General features: G+C 41.3%; 1 protein-coding gene across 7 annotated transcripts in view; it reads left to right on the top strand.

Moving 5' to 3' along the window:
- Positions 1–26,465, top strand: part of elmo1 (engulfment and cell motility 1 (ced-12 homolog, C. elegans)) — a 100,374-nt gene that overhangs the window by 10,783 nt on the left and 63,126 nt on the right. For 4 of the 7 annotated variants that reach the window (XM_085791831.1, XM_085791832.1, XM_085791829.1 and 1 more), the window contains exon 2: positions 21,364–21,520. In XM_085791831.1, the coding sequence (XP_085647957.1) occupies positions 21,443–21,520 (78 nt within the window). In that variant the 5' untranslated portion in view covers positions 21,364–21,442. Of the gene's footprint in view, positions 1–12,001; positions 12,193–21,363; positions 21,521–26,465 lie in introns of those variants that run through there. The other 3 variants (XM_085791833.1, XM_085791830.1, XM_085791828.1) reach the window with 1 other exon arrangement.

Here is a 26,465-nt window from a genome sequence, read left to right as displayed (position 1 = left end):
GTGTTCTCTCCTGAGTTATGGTTTAATAAGTGGAGTAATATCTCTGGTGGAGAGAGGAACTGTATGCAGTCCTGTGTGGTGTCTGGAAGAAATGCCGCTACTGTGTGCGTTGAGTCTATCAAGGTGCAAGGTCATTTGAGACGGCTTATACCACCGTTCTTTTATTAAACCTGTCTGCTACACAAGATCACAAGGGTATTTATCTTTCCCAGCACATTAATTTTCACTCCTCAGAATGCCAGCACCCTTTTAAATAATAGACCAATGGCTGGAGGATGTACTCTATAGCTTACACCTCTTCTATTAAAAGGTGCTTTTTTTCCCCCCTCTGAAAGCTCTACAGTGAAGTGTTCACTCGTCCACCACCGTTTAGCTTTACAATGATTTTTTTTTTTAGGAGTTCAATAAGGCTTTTCAGTGCCTGACTTCTTCCTCTGAGTATCTGAACCATTTAGTTCAAGTAGGACAAGTAAAAATAGCCACAAATCAATCCCAAACGCACATCTCGATCTAGGCTAGCGCAACCCAACAGGGGATAGAGTGACACGGCATTCAAACCTGAACTGGGCTGAATGACTGGCACTTCAGAGGGGACCATGTTCATAAGAAATAATAAAAAAAAAAACCATACTGGTGACCGCAATTCGAGCCTTTACACACTTTAAAAGCCATTAAAGAGGCAGCAGTGGATTACGGTTTGTTGAGTTATGATGATGATATGACCTTTTGGTTATTACATGCTCCAGTGAGGATGGTAATCCTCTGAGCTATTGAATTTAGCTAAGTGGAGACCATGTTTCCATTAAGAGATGTATATGACGTGTACAGCACTGCAGCAGCAGTTCATGACAGACCAAATTATCGATAGCACAGAAATGTCACACAGTGTAAAGTGTGTGTGTGTGATTCCACTAGAGATGGGGAAAATAAAAAGGCCTGCAGGGCTGAGGAGTAATGTGCATTCATCAGCAGGCGGGTAAAGTGCAATCATACATCTTCATATTCATATTCTTTTTTTTTTTCAAACATGCACAAACCATCCTTTTAACAGTATCTAATATTCCCCATAATGTAGACAAATTGTATCTCCATTTTTTTTTCATCTTTATGTTATCATTCTTACAAATAACCACTGACATTTTCTCATTTAAATTAATTGAAAGGTGAGGCGTCTGGAGCCACTTCAGTCAGCGCGGCCTGCAGTATCACATCTCTCAGCATCAGCTCGCTTCAGCAAGACAGAGCTGCAATTTTAGCCAGGCGCTGCCCAAAACCCTGATGGTGTTTCTGCTAAAGGCTTGAAGAGTTTATTTCTATTTATTTTCATGCCTGTTATGCAGAGTCCTTCTCACATGAAAATGACTGCACTGTTTGCAGGAAGCAGCAGGGAGCTCCATTGCATCAAGCAAAGTGCTTCTAATTTCTCCCAAAGTTACAAAAGCAAATGGAAAAACAGTGTTGCACCATAGGAACAGGGTTTCATGTGCAGAATGGTCAGAGAGAAAAATAAAAGTAATATGTGTATGAGAGAGAGAGAGAGATGAAAGAAAAATGATTCAAAAACAAAATAAAATAGAATGAGTCAGAATCAAAGACAACTTTCTGCTTCATCTTTAGCAAGAACAAACACATCCATCCAACTGTGTTCCCGACAAAAACATTGTTGTAGCAGAAAAGTGAGCCGTGTTGAACTTTGGATAACCTCTGCACCGAAACCCAAAGGGGGAAATTTTGCAATGCAATGCAAAGACTTGTGGCGCTGTCTTCTTGTGCGTTTCCCTGACAGCAGTCCTGGTTGTATATGTTTGTCTAAATGCTGAACAATGTGAAAACCTGGTCTTGGTAGCTCAGCAATCATTCATTTGCAATGGAAATTCCCTGACCCGAGATGCCCAATCCTTCAAATCCCATTTAACTCGACGGAACACATGGCAGCTCTGCCAGCGCTGTGAGGAGAGGGAGTTAAGCTTCTATAATGTCACAAAGCAGGTCTGAAAAAGCTGTCTAGTCATCAGCGTGCCGCTAACCTTTTAGTTTAAAACCGCGCTAAGACTGTATTCATAACTGTAAAGCTTCTGCAGTGGACAGTTACATGGAAATGCTCAAGTGTATTGTGTACGGTAACTTTTTATTTAAAATGACAGCATGGAGCGAGGATCCCTCAGATCTACCACAAACTTGTAGGTCGACTCAAATAATTGATTGTATTATACATTATGTTAATGTTTGTAAAAAGATATTGATTAGCCAAAGCAAAGTATTAACCATTTTCACAAGATTAATATTAGCCTTTCCCAAAACATCAAACCAGCTGCTATATGACCTGACAACACCGTATAAGATTAAAACCAAAGACTGCTGGAAGACTGTTTTCACATTTTTCCACTTTAAAGGGTTTAAATTTGCCCTTGCTGACCATAAATCAGGATTTTATAACACTTCAAAGTCTCACACATCATGGTCATGGTGTGAGGAAGAAACTCTATTTCACACATAGTAGATTTTTAATGAGGGAGGAAAAAATTCTGAAATGGGTATATTTACTTTTTTCAGGACAAACAATGTCAGACACAAAGTTTTGTCCCAAATAGATTATTTTCTTAGTCTTACGACATGTCTGCAGGGGTGTGATGCTGCAGCAACATCAAATGTGCCTGCTCCAGCTCCATGTTTCAGTACCTTGCATTAAAGTGTAATTTAAAAACATATTATTTTCTTCTTTTCTTGAAAGCACTCGGGCAGTGAATGCACTTGTTCTTTCTCGTAGACAGTTGTGGAATAAAAAAAACCTTAACCAGGTTCAAAGCAGTACTCTTTGAATCTCAGTTGAACCACAGCTATATATTATATTTACATGAACGTTCACTCTTAAACGTTATATCCAAAATTCAAACTATGCAATATACAGTCAAGTACCGTACAGAGAAATATACCATTAACATATGAAAGGAGGTTGTACCAGTATTTCACAGTTTGGCTGTGTTCCCTCTCTCCAGTCCTTTTGCAGAGAAGGTTGTTTAGCAAAATGTGCAGCTTAACATATGAAGCCGAACACTTAGAGTAATTACCATATTCTTCCATACTGCCCATGCTCTGGAGAAAGGAGAACTTCTCTTTTCTCTCTAAAATGAGTGAAACTAAGCCTTTAGCTACAGCATTGTTCTTGCATAATCCCCGCAGTTTTATTCTGGGACTTAAACACGACTCATGCCTGGTCGGCAGAGTGCACTGCTCTTTTTGTGTGTTGGTGGGTTTGTGTATGTGGAAGTAACTTCCAGCACCTGCTGGGTTTTCTTTAAATATAATTTGGATTTCAATTAGCACACAGAGGCCGTAGCTACATTATCTTTCTCATGAACTGCGATAATCCAGTTGAGGGATGCGTGATCCCTCAAGAGCCGTATTGGGTTAGCTGGGAAGTGATAAGCACTGTCTGTGTTTTATGAATGAGAAGCCCCACAGAGGAGTCTATAAAAGGCAGTTTTATGTCTGTTGTCTTTTGCTTGCATGTGTGCGTGTGGTTATGTGCCCATCTTTTCCACAATAACCTTTTGTCTAGTACTTTTTCCCCCCCCTGCTGCCTCGGGTGTAATTTTAGCACTTTGAGGAAGTGGGATTTCAGTCTTTTTTTAATGCTAAACTTTTGGTAGAACTGAAAGACACTTGAGCTTGACCCAGCTGAATTAAATACAAAGGGCCAGATGAAACATTGTGAATGAGTATCGATTTTTTTTGTCCTTATAAAGAATTTCTATCTTTTTTAAACCTTATTTTTTAAAGAACGGAATGGAAAGCAATTTCCTAACTGCTGCTTTTGTAAGGATTATTTTTTATTTTTGTGATGTGCTCATGCTTGTCATGGCACTGTGTAGGAGCAGTTATTGATTTGCCCTGCAGTAACATGGTTTGATTAGTTACACAATGTGGAGCTAGTTATAACTTCATGTCTATTTTTTTTTCCCTCAATGACAGCCTGGCTTTGTAACTGTGTCAGTGTTGTTGCAGAGAAAAAATCAGTTTATATTTATGTGGTTGTTTGCCTTCTCTGAAATGATCTCACTTGGAATGAGAGGGGGTGTGAGAGAGATGCTGGGATGCACTGTCTGTTCTGTTGGAGTAGTCAAGGTCACTTGATGATGGAGGCGTTTTTCTGCTTGTGAATGAAGAACGCTGTGCTCGTTCCCTCCTGACGACACAAGGCCTCCCGCCTCCTCCAACATGCACTCTCACACACACACACACACACACACAGGCTTCACAGTTAGACAATGGGACTATAGACCTGTTTCCATGACTTCCTCTCCCTGACCAACCAAAAAGCACCGTTCATCCCCGCCTCACTCACATGACCTGGCATGGTTTTTGTGTGGTCCCATCCCCTCTTTACATACCCAAACACACACACACACACACACACACTGATCCACTGATCTTTTTCAGGATGCCTTGTTCCTTGAAGCGTGGCCCCAGAGGCTCCAGTCATTGTTGTGTGCAGTGATCAGTCAGGGGGGGAAGCTCTGGTCAAACCTCTCTGTCGCTGCCCCCACTCTGTGCTGCTTTTGAAAAGTTGCACTTTGATGTTTGGACCATCACAAACTGTTATGTCTTTGGAAACAAGGCACACTTGTGTTGTGCATTTCTTCTGACTGTTGAGCTTGCTCCAGTTTTTACCAGTCATTTGATATTTCATCACTAACTTGGTATCTGATTAAAAAAGATGGAGGAAGTTTAAAAATCCCACAGTGGTAAAATGTTTTTCTTTCCCTCTTTCTGCTCTTCGATCTTTTCTATTTCCCCGTGGGTCAGTATTAAGAGAGAGAACTTTGATTTTTTTTTCCTTCTTCTTTTTATTTCAAGACGAGGCACACCAAAATATAAAAGCTGAGCCCATTGTGGTTTTATATGGAGCTATGAATCAGACTATTGGCTGGGTGCAATGGCTTCATTGGGTCACCACTGCTTGCTTGGCAACTTTTCATTTTTATATCACTTTGGTTTAGATACAGCTAAGATATTAATCAGATGTTAATTAGTGATTTAACAGATCCGAATCAACGGATATGAAAACGATTTCAATCTTTTAATCAAACTCTTGGCAAGAAAAACTAATCAGAATAGTTTCCCAATTTCTTTGACACCCTCCTGATTGGTGAAACACTGTAGAAAACCAATCTGGACATATCATGTTTCACACTGTCAGCCTTGTGCAATGTGGAAATAGCCCTTTCCTTGGTTAGCTGAACCCTCTTCAGGACTTTTTCTGTGTAACAACTTGCAAGAAATGTCTTTGTAAAATAACAGTACCAGCGTCAGCCTTTGGAGTAAACGCTTGGTTGAGCCCCCTCCATTGTTCTGCATGATGATTGTATCCATACACTGCTGCTGTTCCGATTAATAAAACTCACGTTGCTGATTCCAGCCTGCTCCTTTAAATAACCAGGCTCTTCTCTCCAGCTCCATCCTAATGGTCCAGCTATGTAAGTTGATTACGCCAAAGACCCCATGGGCCTGCAGCCAGACCAGCCTCTGTGGAGTCTGCGGGGGGACGCACATAGCATAGCTGACATTTCTATCTCCCTAACCCGCTTCTCTGCTCTGGGTAGAGCTGAGGTAATTTAAGGTTTTAGAAACCGCTGTTATCAGCCTCAGAATTTCATCTGAGGTCCGTAAAAGCCTTCTGGTGAAGATCAGAATGGACGAGTGGTGGAGTGCGCTGAATGTTTTGGAGGAGATTGTGATGGTGTGGTGTTTTTCATGGCAACACTGGCTCTATTTATGAGTAAATCTTTATGTCTCGGGAATCTCAGCCCGCTTGCACTGAAATAGATACTTACGTCTTGTTGCTAATTGCACAAGTCAGCATATGCACAACATGGTGAATTGATTGCTCTCATCACAGTCAGAATCCAGCGATGTTAATGTTTCCCGCTGCTTCAGGAATTTTCGGGTTTTGGATCGACTTTTGAAGACAACAGCAGATCAGACAGTATTTCCATAACTCAGTCCTCCTATATCTGTCAGAGGGAAGAAATACACTGAGGAGAGTGGGTGTTTGACCTGGATAGGCCGTTTCCGACAGGGCTGCGAAGCCTGAGAGCAGAAGGTCACACTGTCAGTGACTCACTAAGCCTGTGGGCTCTCTCTCTCCCTCTGTTTCTTACACACACACACACACACACACACCTAACTGGCAGTGAAAAGGCTTCCAGGGTAAACACCTAATTGTGCTCCTCTTTTCTGTTTTTAAGCTCTCACTGCCGACCTTGATGCTGACTGATATTGAGTTATGTAATGGGGGAGGATGGCATGTTATTTTTAAATCTAAAGAGAGAAGAGATTGTGTGTATGTGTGTGTATGTGTGTGTTTGTATGTGTGCGAACAGAGCACATAGCCTATTGTGTTTCAGTTAGGGAGGCAATGGAGGAAAAACAACATGTGTAATAGTCACCTTACATAACGCTCTCGAATACACATGCTTTAAGTGCACAGGATTAAAATACACACACTGAGGTATTTTAATGGTGCAGGTGATGTTTCATAAGCACTTAAATATCCCAAAATATCATGAGATGTAACTGATCAGGGAACAGTGAGGATAATAAACAATGATATTTTTGGGATATATGCTCACCTTCTTGCTGAGAGTTCGGTCCATTGGCTGTTTTGAGCTTGAATGAACTGTTCTTGTTTATTCAGTGTATCCCCGCTTCCCCTGAACTATTGAGGAAATATTTATCATGTCTGTATGCCCTTTTCCCCTGATTTAATTATACATTTATTTATGTATTATAATAGTTCTTTCTATGTGTTTCCCTTCTTTCTCTTTCTTTTATAAAAATGAAAAAAAAATGTATAGGTATCCACACAACTGACTTGGTTCTGTCATATCAGCCTGTGAATTTATGAATCTCTGGCTGCTGATGAAAGTTACAATGAAAAAAATATTCAGAAGATCGATACCACAGATGTATCTGAACGGTAAATAAGAAGCTGTCACCAGCAGCCAGTTTGCTTATGTCTGCGTAGCATAAAAAGTGGCAACAGTAAAAGTAGAACTCTAAGTAACACGTTATATTGCTTTGTTAAAGCAAAGGTGGAAAAACCTCAGAGAAATAGAGGCAAGGGCATTATGAGCTTGTTTGGATACTCAGATATTTGGTCTGCTTTTTCTTGCAGCTTCACAGATGGGGTGAAAGAAAAAAGTTAAATGGCTCGATGATCTGAGTGTGTGCCCTGCTGCTGCTTTGCTCTCTGTAGCCGTGCACAGACAGTGTACGGATTTGGGTAATTAACACCGTTGCTAATGGTAGATGAGCAAAACAAAAGCGTACAATTTTGCACAAAGATTGCCCTAAATTAGGCATTTATTACACCAGCATAATCACAGCATAAGTTCAAGCAAGCTGTCTGGTTTAAACTGTTACCCATAATGATTTAATACAAGTCCCTTTTCAACTAAACCTGTGTTGTTATAAACTGCTGTGAGACGGGCGAAGAGTCGGCGGCACAATAAGCTGTGTGACCATGTCCCAATTATTTTGTATAAACGATCAGAGGATAATGAGAGGATACTTGCACAACCTGTGGGCAGTTAGACCCAAACTACCAGTGTAACTCTACTTGACATTTAATGCAGTGAGATAGACCCAGAAGTGTTTGCTCCAATTAAATAGCTGCTGTAGCTTGCAGGTCATGCACCTATTAGCTGTGCCGCTGTGGTCTTCACTGATGCTTTACTTTACAGAGGAAGTCCATTTTTAACCGTCAACATGTTGTCCATGTCTGTGTCCACTAAATAAAGGAAGGAAATTATGCTATATGCACATCCCATTTCTGTAAAATGCTCATGCCAAGTTCGCTATGGGCTTCCTTTGAATCATTGTCTTTGTAATGTGATCATGCATTACTGTTTGTTTTGAGTGTTCACAGACCAGCATGTATACATGGAGAAGTGTCCATGATGATGAAGATCTGGACTACAAACTGTAATTTAATGGAGATTCTCCGCCCAGTAGAAATGGTCTGTTATTACATATGTTCCATTATAATTTCATTACAGGTTGCCCCCAGTAAATCTCATCCAGTTCAGACTTCCTCCTCAGACTAATGAGCAGGACTTCTGCCTCTCCCTCAGTCTCCTGTTCAGTGTGAGAATACTGGGTCTCTGTATTTCTGCAGGCTAATAGCTGGAGTTTAATGATTTGCATAAAAACAACTTGCATATTAGCTTAGCAGCCAGGCACAGTTTTGTGAACAAGGTCAAAGGAGGTATACGTAAATCTTTTCTTAGAGCTCAGGTCGTTTTGGGAATGAGGAGCCGTTTCACATGATCATGTGCAGTATGGAAATTGAAAGATGCACCAGATTTCTATTGTCTGTTTGAGTAACAATATGTAACCCAGACCGCTGTATGTCAAAATGCATGGATCATAACCACTTGAATTTACAAGTAACGCATTTTACTCCTCTTCAAGGGGAATACATTTGAATGCGGTTTTGAATAATAGATGATCCCCTGAGGTGTTGTGGAATTATCTTTGCCTTACTACCTCCTCTGCAAGCTGACTGTGGGAATGTGCAAATTAAAATTATGTTCGAAAAACTGTGAAAAAGAGGTTGTGAAACACTGAACGACTGAATGACGTCAACACCTGTCTGATATTATTCTGAATCCGCTTTTTACATCAAGAGCCATTTAGAGCTGGGTGTAATAATACGCTCAAACTTCTGAATCACCAGCATTATAGGAGTGTGGGCCGCAGGGTCAAGGCCACAGCTGACTTAGTCAAATGAAAATAATCAACATCTATTTCCATTATTAGTCAGGCTGCTGCCACAATGACTAACAAACATTTTACACAATTACCTGGTGTGTAACTGAGAATGGCAGGTGTAAAAAAATATGCTAATTATGGAGGGTGTTTCTTATTTTAAAGGTGCAAAATGCAAATTCTGGATATCAAGCTGACTGAGACTCAAAGCAAACCATGCCTCGTACCCCTCACACTGCTTGTCAGTTGTAGTGTTTCAAAAGTAAAATGCTGAAATGGTGAAATGAGGCAAGAATGTGCAATATTTCTGAAATGTGATTTATTTTTAACTTTATTTTTGTTTTCGTACAGGCCACAGTACAATCTGGTTTCCTGCACTTTCACTGGTATCTTATTGCTGCACAAATTTAAATGTTGTCATGCCCAGTCACTGCAACATTACAATAAAGATTCCCTGTTTTGCCAGTCATTGTCTAATATTTAAGAAAACTCAGCTCTTCATTTATAATAGTAGTAATTCCCCTTCACTTTCTTCTGTCAAACATTGCTTCAGCACAACCAGTTCTGCATGCCAAGTCTGAATAGTATCTGATTGGAAAAACAAACAGCAGAGGCCGACATGTGTGGACGGGTTAGCACCCTGACCGAACGACAGTCTGCTGCTCCCTGATCGACTTAAAACACCCTGTTCATTTTTTTTTAGTTCTGCTGGGGGAGTATCTAAACCCAGAGCACACGACATGCATGCAAACATAGCAGGTTGTGATTACAGACGTCTCAGTGGTTCCAGCGAAGACTTGATACTCGGCTCTTTGGTATCACCCACTCATCTTTTGTAGGCTGTAAAACTGGCTATTAACAGTTCAGAGAGAACAACAGCTGTGGTCACCTTGAAGTTTTGTTTGTAACAAGTATTTACTGCAAACCATCAGGAAACCTCTCCATCCATAATGCCAAATATGTTCCAGACATCTCCAACAGGATATGTTTCTGTTTGCTCTATCCATACGGGATTAGAGTCGGGAGCACTGTGTGGGTTTGGAGATATAGTTACAAATGACAACTTTTTGAATATCTATCAAAAATATAGCTGGACTGCTTCGAAGGAGTGAGATGCAAATTCCTCAACAGTGTCGTATCCAGACATATATGCTTTGAATTTTGGCAAGAGCAGCTTGTGGAGGGAGAGCAGAAGGGGGGTGGGTGGCTCGGGGGGAGATCTTTGAAAGGTTGACGACAGACACGATGCAGCATCCTGGACGGGTCAGTCGGGCTGAGGGAGTGCACAGTCGGGGTATTCACGAGGGGGCTGAGATGGTTTGGATAGATTATTAAAGCTTTGACATGGAGCTGGGCAGAGTCCCCCGTGAGCTCTCTGACTCAGCACTGTTCACTCTGTTTCCCTGACAGACGGCTGTGTGTCGCTCGCACAAATATTTTTCACTGCCTAGCAGGGAGTCGTTAGTGACAGACATTCTCTAATCTTTTTCACTTCCTCAGCTTTCCATACACACGTCGACGCAGTGACTGAACACATGACCTCTCAGTTCACGAGCCGAGATGTTCTTCCTCACATGTACTAAAACAACTCAGTCGGGATATGATTGTGTGTTTCTATTAGCCTGTTGTGTTTACTGGCTGGAAATGTTTCGCTAACTTGGATGCTTGTCTTTTTGAGGCTCTGTGGGAGTTTGACTCAGAACTAAAAATCCTGGATGTTTGCATTTACGACTCTCAAAATGAACTGAAAAGTTGACCTCAGCCTGGGTGGAGTAAACATCTGTTTTTGTGTGACACTTCTGCAGACAGTTTGTTGAGCTTATTGAGTTTAAAATGAAGATGTCATCACCCTGGTTGCACATTAAATGTTTAATTTGGGTATTTTCGCCTCCCAGTTCATGATCAGTGCTATTTTGACAGCCCGAACCACCTGACTCACTCTGCTGACGCTTGTTGTAGCCTGCTCTGGCTTTGTTGCATCAGTTGTGAATGGGGGTCACTAGAGGTGGAAGTGAAAGTGTGAGCTGCTGCGGTATGATACCTATTCTCTTTAAACAACAGTATTACATGGATCATTGGGTTTAACTTGGCTGTAAAAACAATAACACCTTTTCTAAGATTGACATGTGAGCTGTGAGCTAGTATGGTTCGTTGGTAAGCTGCCTAGACTGTAAATAAAGATGGATGTAGTCACCCATAGGTTTCTAAATAGTAGTTTCAGCGGTAGCCATCTTGTCGGTACCTGTGTGTGGAGCCCAGACTTCGGCTCATGTGGGTTTGTGGGAAGTCTTTGCTTACCCAGCTGTCACTCAGAGCAGCACACCCTCAATTATGCAGAACTGTAAACCTTAATAAAACTTAAACACGTGTACGAGAGATATAAAATTTCACTCCCTGTACAGTTGTCATGAAGGAGGAAATTAGTCATAGAAACCAAAACAGTTTTTTGGACCAGGTTGTAAACATGTTTATTTCTGCTGTAAAGTTTTAACATGGGAGTCTAAGGGAGTTGATTCACTTTTGGAGCCAGACTCAAGTGGCCAGTTTGAAAGCGGTTTTTACTTCTCCCATTGTTGGCTTCACTTTTCACCCTCAGAGGTTTCAGCTTGGTTATGGCAAGTCTGGTTCACTGGTTAAGACGAGGAGGAGGGAATTAAATTCGGGGTAGATTATTAAAGCAGTAGTTCAACATTGCGTGAAATAAACTTATTTGCTCTCTTGCAAAGAGTTAGATGACAGGATTGATCCCACTCTGTCAGGCTACAGCAGCCAGTAGACAATTAGAAACAGGGAAATCAGATAAACTGGCCTGCCTGAAGGAAATCAAATCTCCTGCTGCACTGAAGCTACAGTTTGCCCCTCATTTGTAAGTCACTTTGGATGAAAGCAGCTGCCAAAGAGTAAATGTAATGTCATTGCAAACCCCACTTTTTCCAGTCACTATGTTCAGATAAGTGAACATGTTAGCAAGAGGACACTAATGATATACTGTATATATGAGGTTTATTAATCGGAGCGCATATCGGAGCGATATTTCAGATGTATTGTTCGTCTTTCTCTACATGTGGAACTTGACTTCAGATGTCTGCAGTCCCCTCTTGCTTGCTGTTAACTTCACTTTGAATTTTGCCGCTTTTTTTTGCCGACAGACCTGTTTCCTCTTTTCTCGACAAACGCCTACTTCCTCCTTCTGCCCGTCTCTCTCAGCAGTCTCTTGGTCGCTCTTTTTGCCTGAGGTCTGAGGTCTTTGTCTAACAGCTTATGATGCTGAAGGCGGTTCACTTGTGGCCAGACACTCAGGCTAGACTATCTTAGAAAAGATCTGCCTTCTCCATCTGAATTTAGCAAGACGTTTGCAGCAGAAGCAGGTTGATTGGGAGGAGAAACTACTAGGGTTGCTTGGTGTGTCAAGTTTTCCGGGTGAGTCTTCACGTCTTCATGGTGTTTCTTGCTCTTTCTTCATGTTGCACAGGATGTAGTAGGCCTCAGGGTGCGGCTCTGTGTAATCTTCTGCCTCTTTCCCTCTCCTGTGTGTCACCAGTGGGCACGAACCTTGTGGTTAGATGTGTAGATGCATTCTGGAGTAGTAAATGTCCTGGTATGTACTGTACATGCTTGTTTGGCCGATCCAAGATGGGTCTTGCTTTTGGTTTTCCCCATGTAACCAGAAAAGAATGGAAATGTCAAAGAACGGATGTGTTTTTGAAGACAGTTGAGTGCCGTGGCCTCATGGTTTAGGAGGGGGGAGTGGAAATGTGGTGTCAGTTTGTGATTTTGGAATGGATAAAGAAAGAGCATGCTCACACAGCTGATAAATCTGCTGCATTGGAAAGTAATTACTTGGCAATATTAAGCTTCTTTCACAGTACACATTATGGGTTAGCTGTTTGCCTGCAGGCCTAATTTTGGCAAGTGTTCTTCTTTTGTTTTTTTTCTGTCTTCTCATGTCGAAATGTTCCAGTGTTTTGAATATCTGGCTTTGCAGAATGCCATCCGAGTACCTCTAATTGTTTCTGACTCACATGTTTACCTCAAACTGCTGGCTTGCTCTGCTCGCAACACATTATTTAGCCCGGGTTTGTACCTTGTTCAGCAATACACTGTAGTTCCATGCTTTGCTTGTTCTCCTTTGTGTGTGTGTGTGCAGATTTAGATATAGGGACACACACAGTGGTTTCCTGCCTTATATGTGCTCAGTTTACAGTGCACGAGTTGACTGTGTGTCTCCATAGTGGGCTCACACCTCGGCAGGAGGTCGGTTAGCTGCTATACAGTTGAGAGAGTTGTTACGAGCTGCTGGTACTAAGATCTGACAGGATATCCTGGTTGCAGAGGTGTAGTGAGAACCAGGGCGGCTTTGTCACAAATTAAGAGGCCTGCTGAAAGTCACACACACTTACACACAGCCAGGCATTGCAGTGTCAGAAGATGCTGTACTAAATTCCCCAAAATTGATCCGCTGCTTTGTTGTTAATGCAGCAGTCATTTGGTCTGGGTGTCGTCTGTCTTGCTGTTGTCGTCATGCTTTTCACTCGAGCCTCTTAGAGCATGGCACTTCCTTCCTTGCTTGAATCTGGAGGCCATCGTTTCTAAACTCTGACCCCAGCCTTCCTCCTTTTCCTTTTGTCTTCCTCCTTTATTTGGAGCTGTTTTGTCAGACTTTTGTCTTGCCAGCAGCTTTTCCACTCTTTGTATTGTGTGTGTTGGTACACAATGGGGAGGAACTAAGAATAAGAACATTCCTTGTTTTAACGCAGTCTTTCTGTTTTTGTTTTTGTTTTATATCAAGGCTACTAGGACCTTAGCTATTACTACTGTGTCATGGTTGAAAAACTTTTGGAACTCAACAAATTAGTTAAGTTAACCAATAAACTAAAAGGCTAATGTGTCAGTATGTCTGACAAAAAAAATGTCAATGTATATGAACTTAAAAGAATGTGAAGATTTGTGTCTTTCTGACATACACACACCTCTCCTCAAGGGCGTAACATGACCATCGTGTGGCTGGTGTGTAGGTGTGTGAAGGCGTCACGCTCGGAGCAACAATAACTCATAGTCATCTGCACCGTGTCACTGGGCTTTTGTCTCAGCTCTCAAATGGCCCCTGTGGCGAGATGGGCCCTTTGTAGAGGCATCGGATGAAGAGCTGGTGTCCTTTTGAAATCCACCCTGCATGCAGGTTACTTCACACACCAACACATATATCTGCATGTAAAGGTTTACGTACCGAGGCACATACTGAACACTCCAACTGTCAAAATGCACTCGGCGGTGTGAAACTCAAAGCGCACCAGAGCTGGGCGTGGAAATATAAGAGGATTTAAGTTTTTTTTTTTTACAGTTTAAGAGAAACACTGTTTTGATTGACAGGGTGACCTCGGGGTGCTGCTGCTTGTTTTTCATGGTCTGTGGTATAGCTAAAACAGGCATTTATTGTTACCATGCTTGGTATTCTGTAATTGATTACACACTGTTTATGAGAATAGGAGATTAAAATTTTCTCCAAAACAATGTTAATTACAGCGTGAAATGAAATAGTTGGGATGATTCAGGGTTTCTAAGAAGTGGCTGGGCTACAGTTTATTTTAAACAAGTGGTTAGATTGGTCCAACTGTGGCTGAGTTAAAAAAAAAACAAAAAAAAAAAAAACATAATGTGACAGAGGGGGAGATATGTGACCCTGCATCAGTAACTTCTATTACGAAGATTTCCTCAAGTTTCAACCGTACCGACTCGCATAAACTCAGTTAGCAATTTATTAGGAACACCTGGCTGTGACTAATGTGGTCTAATATACAACAGTTCTGCCTTGAAGTTTATACTCTTCGGTTTTTGTTGAAATAGTGTTAAAGAGGATTTGAATCAACCACATGATCTGCTTAGAGGCTTTGGTCTGCAGTGTTATTCAACTGTGTTGCATTATACACAGATATACAGGAATGTTATTTGGCCTGGTTTCATTGATTTGAATGGGGTGAACAAAGTAATAGAAAGGCACACACACTTTTAAACATAACACCAAATATTTCAACATAATCACAGACTATGATAATGTGGAATCAACTAAGCTGCAACACAGACTGGACACTGTAACCCTCATGAGGGTAGTATTGATTGCGAGACTGTTTTATAAGTCTTATCTTGGGGTTCCTAATAAATGGCATGGGGGAGAGATGGCAGGTCTAAAGCGTTGTGGTGTTCAGTATGTATGAGGTTCTGCTGACTGCTCTAAATGAAGTGGCAATCAAAGCCCGAGGAAGAAAAGAAGAACAACAATTTGGTAAATGTGCCAACCAAGTATTTTCTATTCATATAAGGCTGATGTTCATCAGGCCTGAGTGCCGCCTGGTCTGGTCACCCTGACATTGTCTGTGAAAACTGCTGCCTCATGTTCTCTCTCACAATTAGGGTTCCTACTAAAAGGTCCCAGGAGGAGCTGGCAGGAGAGGCTGTGCTTCACTTAGATCAAGTTCCTCTTGATATTCATACTCGTACTTTCTCTGGCTCTCTCTCTCCATCAGCGGATCCTTAAAAAGCCTTAATTAAAATAATTTCAAAGTTTTAAAGTCCTGTAAAATAAAGCATATGGGCATCGTTATTTATTTATTTTAGCTTTAATTGAAACCCTTGCAAGCAGCTTCATGCCATTCGACAGTGTTGATGATGGATTCTGTAGCAGTGTTGGAAATGAAACAAGACAAATGTTATGAATTATTCTGTTGTAATATATGAACAAGGCCATTGTTGTTTTCTGAAACAGTATGTCATATTGCCTACAACGTGTGTATATAGCTTTTGGTTTCTCCCATGTGGACAATTCTTCTTATTTTCACTTCCAGTTATAGTTTAGTAAGTGTTACATCTGGCTTTTTGAAATTTGTCCTCTTTCAAATCCTCTTTTCGTCTCTCTGCCTTCTTGCATGTTTATCTTTTGCTGTTGTATCCTCATCTTTCCTCACTTGCTCTGTTTAGCTTTCTTCCCCTCACCTCTCTCTGGGCTGTCTCACATTTCATGATGTCTTGTCGCATTTTCTGCCACTTGCACTTTTCTTTCGCACCACAGCCCTTTGATTTTAATCTTCTTTTAATGTCGCTAGTTTGTGTTTTCTGTCAGTGTCTGCCTTCCTTTCTTCCTCCCCCTTTCTCCTCGCATATTCCTTTGCATTTCTCACCTTTGCCATCACATCCCCTCTCCTCTCCTTTCCCATCTACAGATGATGTGACCCTCACATTACACATCATGAATTATTGAAGTGAAACCCAGCACTGTTCTGCTGCGCAACAAATCACAGGACTTCTCTCCCCTCTCTGTTTCCTCTCCTCTTACCCTCTCTCCACTCTTTATTGATGTTTTTGCTCTTTAATTTCGACCTCTGGCAACAGATCAGATCACAGGTTTCTGAGGGTAACATGAGATTTAGTTTTTGTCCTCTCTTTTGGACTTAATCCTAAGGAATTATGGCCACTGTAACCCAGCGGCACATGCATCTCTGGTTGCAGCAGGTGGGCGAATGTTTGAGGATATACAGTATTAACTGCACACACATCAAGCAATTGCAATACCTTGCTGGACTAGGGCCCACTTAGACCAGTGGTTTGATGGTATTGGCTACATCCTATTGCATACAACACACTGGTGCAGTTGAACCAGTGGAAAGATTATAAATATGTGTCAAACAAATGAAAGAAGAGATGGTGGAGTCTGTTTCTTTACCGGTTCATGATCTTTTTTATCAGGTTCTGGAAAATAATATGTTCTGAGGTGAGAGAAACTTGGCAAGAATGAGAAGAGAGATTGATGAAGGCAAGAAACATCTGATGTGGTGGACAAAATGAATGAGCAGAGGAAAAAAGGAGAGGAAGGAAAGCAGGATCAGATACTTTTAAAAAAAACTTCCTCCGCAAACAAAAAAAGATGGAGTGTGCTCTGTGTCCCGTTAGCCTGTTTAACCCTCTGGCAGAGTAAAAATAAACACACACTCACTCACACGCAACTGAACCAGGTTGCAGCAAATCACCTGCTCTGGCATGATGAGATCTGACAGCAGTGAGCTCGATAACAAGGGTCCATTTACTGTGTAAAGAGGCTGCGATGAGATGCCAAAGCGACAGATTGGAAATTGATACACAGCCCGCCAGACTATAGTAAACACTCATGATGACATGGAGAGAATATATAGTGACAAACACACACCTGAGAAAAATCCTGGTGTGAAAACCTTGTTTCTGAGAAATTGTTCCCTGGAGCAGTGTGTGTTGTGTCGATAGCAGGAACAACATGTTGATCAAATGAGGGCTGGACCATTTGTAGCCGTGCTCACGGTGAGTCGGTGTGTCGAACCACTGTGTCTCTCAATTACTATTGAGCCTGCGTGTGTTCAATCAATAGGCCTCAAGGCTGTCCATCTCTGAGTCATCTGTGCTTCTCAGAAGATGATGACAAGGTGCTCAGAATACACACTAAAGGTGCAAAGTACAAAGAGACACACACACACACTATCTTTACTGGAAAACCAAATAGATACCCTCAATCAAAAGATTTTGACTTCGCACACAATTACACACAGCACTCTCCATTTTTAAAGGATTATTTCTTTCTATTGCAATTTCTGTCTCATATTTGTTACTTTGACAGTGTTGTCCCCAGCAAGCAAATTTAGATATAGCAACACTAATTCAGACTTATTTAGAAAGGTTTAGTTGGTTATGTCTAGAACAAATAGGTTTACACAGATTATCTAAACCACTTATAATAAAGCTGAGAGGAAATTCTCTGAAGTAATAATCCCTCATGATGTGTGTAAACAAACACATTAAAAGCAGTGGTTGAATTTGGACAATCAATTATGGACTATAACTTAAGTTTGACCATCTAAGTAATGATAATGATTATGGATAGTAGATAAGTAGCAGGTCTGAGGATGTGTTGAGCAGATATAATGTTCACCCTGCTCATCATTAATTAATAAATAAGCACCAGATACAAAGTGCAGCTCGGGGTAGCAGGGAGGCCATTAATTTCTCAGGCACACGATGAACCTCTTCACTATATTTCATAACAGTTCATACAGCTTGTTAAGACCTTTCCCTCAAAACCACAAACCTGAACCTCATGGTGGAACTGAAGGAAAAGTCAGAATTTCATGGCAGATAGTTGAGAGATTTCAGTCAAAGCGGTGGACCAACTGACCAACATTAAAATAACCTGGAGCCATGCTGCTTTAACACGACTTAAAAAAAATTGACAGCCTGTCTGAGGATTGGCTGTTTTATATCTTCCACTGACAGCTGCTTTCAGTGTTGAGAGAGATGGTAATGTGCCTGCAGTAGATGACTGATATGGCTTTGTCTTACAAATGAATGAATCACATTCTCTGCATAGACACACACACATATCTATATATATCTATCTATCTATATATATATATATATATATATATATATATATATATATATGTATTTATGAATAACATTGTTATTGCAGTGTGGAATCCAGTGCTGTTTGAGTCAGCGATTAGCCTATTACATGTAATGTGTGCAGGGTTGTGCTTATGTAGATGTGTATCTGTCTCAGTGTTCCTCAGAGGGGAGAGGCAGGAGGAGGGAAACGGAGAGCAACGCAGCTGCATTCACTGAACGTCACCTAAGTGCCTAAGAAAGTATTTAACATGTGTTACAAAACCACTCTAATTGTCAATGAACATGCTTGTTCATATTTTGGTGGTGGGGTGAGTGAGTGGGGGGGGGGGGGTGAGTGAGTCATTTTGGTGGAGCTGTGACAAACGTGACTTGAGTATGACACGCGCTTTGGAAAGAAAGATGCATCCACATCTCGAGCTATTGATGCAGCGGCTGCTATGGCAACGGGCCCTTGAATAAAGGCTATGTGGATTATTATGGGGTGACTCACTCACAACGCCAGGCCAGTCTCATTACGTACACTATCTTTAAAATGAATACCTGCTCATCATCAAACACACATGCGTGCAGTCGCACAGTGTCGTATACTGTAATAGCAGACACACACTGCAGACGTGCACACAACAACAATTCTGGTCTGTGTTTGTGCACACACATTTCATCACTCACTGTGCTGCGTGTGCTTATGCAGACATGCTGTCTATATCAACACTGCTGCTTTCTGCTCAATAGTTGTCCCCCAGGAATTAGTCTGAGCCAGTCTTTATGCATTATGGATTGAGATTAAATATGTAAACAGGATTCTCCAGCAGGAACTAGGATGATCCAAGCTTTCTAGACAGGCTGGGAAAGTAAATAATTGATGCCTTCCTCAGTCGGTTTTTTGGGATGTATCTGCTACGTTCTCCACTTGATAACTGTGGGTCCGTGGGTTTCATTCGACCCCCTGCAAGCGCACAGAAGTGGCTAGTGACTAGCTCCCTCCTGTGTGGTTTGGAGTGACTGTGATTTGGCTGTTTTTTTTGTTCATCATGGGACCGCCACGTGGCTTATCTTGGAAAGCCACGGGGTTGCAGGTCCGTCAGGCTACCTGTTCCTCTGTCAGATAGCATGCTTATTTTTCTTGTGTCCTCTCAGGAGTCCTCTGCACAGGCACAGAAATCAGGGAGGAGCCACCCAAGATACAGACTTGTTGGAGAGTGTGTGTGTGTGTGTGTGTGTGTGTGTGTGTGTGTGTGTGTGCATGAAAGAGGAGCGAGTGCTGGTGAGCTTGTTGCTATGCGTTCAAACCAGGGTGTGCACAGTTCAGAGTCAGATTCAAGTATTTTCAGTTGTGTGTTTCTTCAACTAATGAAAGAAAAATAAATTGTGGTTTTACTTACTGCTGCTGTCTCTTAGAACCTCACTTCTGTGCCACAACAGAAACAGGATGTCAAAACTGCTCTTTCCCACTCTCTCACCCTCCCTCCCTCCTCTGATCTCTCCTTTTCTCTCCTCTTTTTATTCTCCCAGCATCACTCAACCCCCTCTGTTTTACACTCACTTTTAAAAGGCAACACCAGTAACTTGAGGTCGCACTTGCAGAAAGTTTGAGAACAGAGAGGGAAAAAAATGTACAAACTTTGCACCAAAGGTTTGTTTTAATCGTAGCGTGTTGAAGTTTTTTTTTCTGTGCTGCTGGTTGTTTTTACATTTGGGTTGCAGTTTAGTTTGTATCACGCATGATGACGCAACGATACAATGATTCCTGCCACCACACTCCTCTCTTGATACAACAGGTGGTCGCAGTAACGTGCCAAGTCGATACAGAAGACAGCAAGCTAATAAACAGGGAATATCATGTGAATGAATAACATCGAATAACAATGATGTGTTTCAAGTAGATTTAAAATGTTAGTTCTGCTAATGTCTCATGACCTGAGGACAAACACAGTGTGAGGGATGGTGATGTAAACCAGAGAAGTAACTTGTGTAACTCCAAAGCTGAGGCTAAAATGCCCTGGAGATGTGACTTGGATTTTCCCAGGTTTGGTTAAGATTGTTTAGAATAACAGATTATTCATTATTGGTTTTATCCTTTGAACAGGGAGAAAATCTCTCAATGGGTGATGGTGATGGGTCTCGTACGCTCACTTGCTATTGTGGCTAAAGCGCTGAAACGTCTGCGCCCTCTGTGACATAAAGTAACGCTCTCTAATTCACTGACAGCAGGAACTCTTGCACTTTGATCACTGTGAAACTGTCTAAACAGACTCAGAAGCAGAACTACTTGGCTCTTGAAGTTGTAGTAAGATGTTGCCATCCGGTTTGTGTCTGTCTCTGCTGAGTTTAAACAACTGAACTGAGGCCAGCTCAGGGAAACACAGCAGCTCTTACAAGACATTGTAACTTTTCACTTGTCTTACCTGCTGTGACCTCATTAGCAGTTTAACGTTGATTTGAATTAAACTCTTTGAGTGGATGAGCCCCACCGGCACGTCCTAATGCTCTGTGTACGTGTCAACAACTGCAAATTAAAGTGGTCTACTTCCGCAAAAAATGATTGAATGGTTTGAATAGAAAAGTGTGTTGGTCTGCTTTAGTTTGTGAAAGTGGGTCTGAGAGACTGAACGGTGTATTTGAATATAATTTTCAGCAGCAGAGTCTGCAGAAATTTACATGAAGAGCTCAGTTTTTAAGGTCAACTGTCACACAACAGGGGAGTTTGTTCTATTATAGGTGTCACCTGTGGTTTCTGTATTAGCCCGTAGGATAGAAACGTGTGTCTTGTAGCAGGGTGGCCTGACCTCCGTATGTCATCATACCCCTCAATCATCTGAGGTCAGAGTATGTGCTGTATTTCCACCTTTATAAATAAATGTCAACTGGTTGGTAGGTTAGAAAGCCTGTTGACTCATTTGCTCTAAACCTTTAAATGCTGTTCATTCAGTCGTTCATTCATTTTGTTGTATCTTGGGCTCATGTATTTTTCAGCACCGCGCTTGTTGACCCTCTTTGCTCGGTCATAAATAATACATTTTTGGATTTGGAGGAAGCTAATGAAATTTAAAATAATTTTTAATTTAAATACTGATCTCAAATAAGTAGACCTGTTCCTTTCCTCTAATGTGTTTTTTCCCTGTCTTTTTCTTTCCTCATTTCTCTCTCCATCCTCTCCTCCTCTTCCTAAAGGTTTGGATGACCTTCTTCCAGTAGTCGTGGCAGAGGTGTGAGGCAGCCAGACCCACACCAACCACCCCCCTCGGCAGCCATGCCGCCACCGGCAGACATCGTCAAGGTGGCCATTGAGTGGCCGGGGGCTTTCCCCAAGCTCATGGAGATAGACCAGGTAAGTGTCTGGGGACAACTAAATACACGTAAATGCCCTTTAAATCCACCTAGACAGAAGGTGGTTAACGGTTTGTCTGTGCAACAGTCACCTTGCAGATTTACACACCATGAACTGGGCAGATGTTTTGTCTGAATGCCGTTATGTATTATAATCCGTTGTTATGTGTAAACTGTGAAGCAGCTCAAATGTCTGGGAGGAGGTGGCTGATGGATGTAATCAGGGCCTGATATGTTTTTTCAGTGCTCCTTGCAGTTATACTAATTAGCCTAAGGAAGTGCCTTAATTAAAACATTTAGCAGCCAACACAGCCACAGCTTTGACATAACTTAAAAGACATTTCACTAAAGGTGCCTCGGTAATCTGGTATCTAGTTGTTGCTGAAATCAAACAAGCTGCATTATTGTCAGAAATAGGCCTATTTAAATCTTTTTTTTTTTAAAGGAAAATTATTAAGGAACATTATTAAATAGTGGATCAGTCTTGTTGGTCCATTTAGGTTTAGTATGAAGACAGAATCAAATCGGGGTGCAGGGTTGGGTTCCAATAAGTGGGGCCAAGCTCCACGTTTTCACCCACTTGCTGTTGCTTTTCACTGGTTCAGACGACACAGGCAGAGGTTTATATCGGCTGTAGATCATCAGATCTAGGCTGAATCTTTGAGATCCTGATCATTTTTTTTAACTCCAGTTTCTTCAAAATGTTGACCACTAGACAGAATTAGATCAGATAAGGGATTCAGTGATGCATGAATTTGATAAAATGGCATCAAACCACCTCAGGGTCTCACAACAAATGGCAGTAATTGACATGAAATCTGTCACCAAAATGTTATGATGTGTACGAGCTCAATGCTCAAATGGTAATCCACAGGTACAGAGCACGCTGTGTGTCGGCCAACACCTGGCTCTGACAAACACAGGATAACATGTTAATAGAGTAATTAGCCCAAACAGTGACTACCTAATGTGTGTGGGGTTGTGGTGGCTGACATGTTTACCGTTATGTTGTTTGATTACACATCCAGATTGTGAAATGGCCTGTGTGTGTGTATGTGTGTGTGTGAGTCATGGATGGGCTAATGATTGTACAAGCTATGAGTCACCGTGGCAACTGGAGCCGTGATTGCCCTTCTCAATGGATGAAACCACTGAATGAAACATTGAACTACAGAGGACATGTGCTGCTGGGTTTGCTGCAAGGTGCTTTAAGCACTTAAGCAAAGATTTGGGGATGTAGTTTTTGTATTTAATGACCTCTTATCAGCACAACTCCTGCAGTCTGAAATGTAACACGTCTTTAGCTCCTCTTTGGTCTCTCTGTCGTCTTCACTCCTTTAAGCCCCCCTCCTCCTCTCCTCCTCCGCTTTTCTCTTATTCTCTTATCTCTCCCTGTCATCTCTCTCTTGTTTCTCCTTTCTGTTGCCTCCTCCTTCTTTTCCTTCTTTGCTTTCTCTCCCGTTCGTTCCCCCTCTCACACCTCCTCCCCGTCTTTTGTTGCAACTGTGAAACTTGCGCTGCGCCTCCTCCTCTCTTGTCCTCCACCGTCGTCAACCCCCACCTCTCTCCTCCTCCCTCTGCATCTCCCCTGTACAATAGGCCCTGCAGCAGCATATGGCTGTCTGAGTCATGCGTTGGGGAGTGGGCTTCGGCTGCTCGATCTGTCTTGAGGCCCAGAGAAAGCGTGCTTGTGTGTGTGTCTGTGTGTGCGTGAATCAGAATTTGTGAGTGTGTTTTTTGTTTGTTTGTTTGTTTATGTGGGTAAGTGAAATCGTGTGTGGGTGTGTTTGTGTGGCAACATGCATACTTGTTACTATTCATGCATAATGCGTGTGTGATTAATGTGTTGACAGCTCCGTGCACGTGTGTGTGTGGTGTGTGTGCGTGTTTACTTGTACCCATTTGTACGGGGATTCATGTGTGCATGTGATTTTGTGCATTTTGCTCGTTAGTTGGGAGTGTTTAGGTGTAGCTGTGTGTACACCTATGTATGTTTCTTTGTGTGTGCACCCTCAATGCGCCATAGGCAGAAAAGTCCAACATTTGTGTGGGGATGCTGGGGAACAAGTTGTTGTCTGAAGTGCAACAGAGAGACAGTGGGAGGACAAGGTGATGAGGTTTCTGGTGATGAGAGAACTGTTTGCTGGTAGAAATAAAGGCAAATGCAGCTTGAGAAATTAGGTGCAAAACCTGTTGTGGCATAGCAGCAGTTTTCTGTGGACTTCTATATTAAATATTTTTGTCTTGTCTGACAATTTGACCCAAACATTCTCAAATAGCATCCACTTGGAGCAGCAGAAACGAGCAGCAAATACAATAATGACATGCTTGTTATCACCTTTTAACTGATACAGCAATCTTGTTGTCAAGCAGTAGCTTAATTATACATCCAACAAACAGAGCAACATCATCCTTCATTAGGAGTCACTTGCCTGGCTGCCTGATATTAGTCCAGTGTCACTGTGTAGCTCTGTTTTGGTCTTTTGGAAAGAACTCCCTGACAGCAGCAGGAGTTGAACCAACACAGTACAGTTTCAGGACCGAACATTAATGAAATAATTAATTAATTAATTATGATTTGAATGATGCTGAAATGCTGTGTAGAGCTGAGAGGAACTGTAGAGTTGGGGTGCTAATTATCTGAGGGCTCATCATTAGTGGTTACAGCAGCTTCAGTACATTCTGTGCTTTTTAAGAAAATACTGCTCATTCCATGATTTGTGGTTTTAATAACTTTTCTTTTTATTTTCTTTCTTTCAAAATTATTTTTAATGAGTTTTCCATTATGCATTTCAACAACGAATGTCAGTGCACAAGGGGTTCAATCCAACACTACAAAAAAATAATAAATAAATCTGTAAATATCAAAGTAAAAACAATGCCATCATACAGATCATACAGAATCAAATCATACCAAAACAATGCAAGTTGAATAAGATAACCATAATAACTTTTATTTTTATTATGTCTTCTTTTTTTGTATTGTATACATCAAGCTAGTCTATTTGTTGTAATTAATGCACCTGTAACAATGAAGATGTTTTACTGCTGCAGTTGAATGTGATTGTTGCTTTAAACCCGACAGAGATTAAAATATATATATATATATATTTGCCAATAAGCCTCCAAATGATAACTTTTTCATTCCCTCTTAGGGATGTTTTTCCATGCATACCTAATGACCTATAAAAGCAGTGAAATTGAAATGTGAAATAAGTAGGTAAATATCCAATATGAAGCATCCTTGTATGTTATAATGGTTTAAGATGCCTGTAATGAAAGTGTAGACTTTGCTGCTGTCAGTCATTGGCCCTGGCTGGGGAAGTCTGCTTGTTGTGTAATCCAGTGACCTTGGAAAGAAAGAGAGAAGTGTTCGTGTTATTCTCCCAGTTAAAAAGCAGACTGTTGAGCTGAAAAGCTAAAAGATGGTATCCACTCACAGAACCTTCATGCCAAAGCATAGACTGTTGTTCTTGTTGTTGTTGTTTTAGTTTTGCAAATTCAATGGTAACATTTTCTGAATTGCTGAGGGGGAAAACACTTGAAAACTGAACGAGAGCACTTAATGAAGCAGTACCTGATAAGACATTTTCTGTTGGAGAATACACTCATATGACACATTGAATCCAGTCACCATGTGAAAAAAAATCCAGCATATAGAAACAAGACTTTTAAAGACATTTCAGAAAACTTATTAGGTATAATGTATCTTTAAAATGTTCCTTTATATTCATTGAGCTGCAACGCCAGGATAAATGGAGCAGGAAGTGTTATACAAAAGTTATGCAAAACTTTACACATATGATAAAACCCTACTTTTTATACAATTTGAATGTCCACTCGTTTAAGTATATTCATTTATTACCAATAATAGGCTACACGTCCACAATAGAAAAAGCTTTGATCATGGAGGAATCGCTCCAAGCAAATGTAGCTACTAGTTGTTTTATGTCTTTGTAGACCTTGCCAACCTTTTATTATTCATCTGATAATTTATAAGATTACAAGATAACTCACAAAAAAGAAAATAAATTTTGAACTGCGTTAAAATTGTAGGATGTACTATAGCGCAGTTTTGGTGTTTTATCATCAGGGTTTTGTTTTTACGTGCGTGTGTGGGGTTTTTGCATTCCTTGCTTTTCCTTTTAACCCTCTGTCTGTTTTCATCGTCAGTTCAAGGTTGTTTCAGTTCAACGGTTTTGTTTTTTAATTTCAGTTTCAGGCAAGATTCAAAATGGCTTTTTGAAACTCACACATACCATCATGTAACACAGACACACACACACAGAAATATTCTGGTGGGTGTGTGTGTGTTCACTGTAGTCTGGCAGCATACTGTAAGTCCCAGCGAGCCTGAGGATGACAGCATTGGCGAGCTAGCAGATATTAAAGTACATACCAACTGGCACTGTAGACACACACACACACACACACACACACACACACACACACACACACACACACAAACTCTCCTTAACCCTCCCCACTCCATTTCCCCCCAGTCCCTCTGTCTCTCTGTTCAACAGCCACTCTCCAGCTTTCTCTCACTATTATCATCCATTCTCCCTCTTCCCGTGTTAGCTGTTGTTTTCCCCTCATCTTATCCAATTTGCTCATTTTTCACAGTTTCATCCTCTGTCCCCTCTTTTGTTCATGTAACAGCTCCTCGTCTTCTTCTGTCACGTCCCTGCTTTTCTTACCCTGTCATATATCCCCAACATCCTGCCACCATTATCTTCTCTTTGTAATCTTCATCACTACAGCTTGTGTTCCTGTGAAGCAGCCTCTGTCTCTGCAAAGAAGCAGCAAAAACTGTCACATCCTATATACAATGCATTGTATATAGATGCTCACAAAATTACCATGTGTGTATGCTGGAGTGCGTGGTTTTTAACTGTGTGGTTTGAAATTGCTTTGAAAAGATTAAGCTTGGCACAGTGGGGGTC

This window comes from Trachurus japonicus, chromosome 11 (genome assembly GCF_045865225.1).
Source record: "Trachurus japonicus isolate A0001 chromosome 11, Traja_1.0".
Taxonomy (NCBI): Eukaryota; Metazoa; Chordata; class Actinopteri; order Carangiformes; family Carangidae; genus Trachurus; species Trachurus japonicus.
Note: the sequence above shows the minus strand (reverse complement) of the source record. Positions and strands in the feature narration are given on the sequence as shown.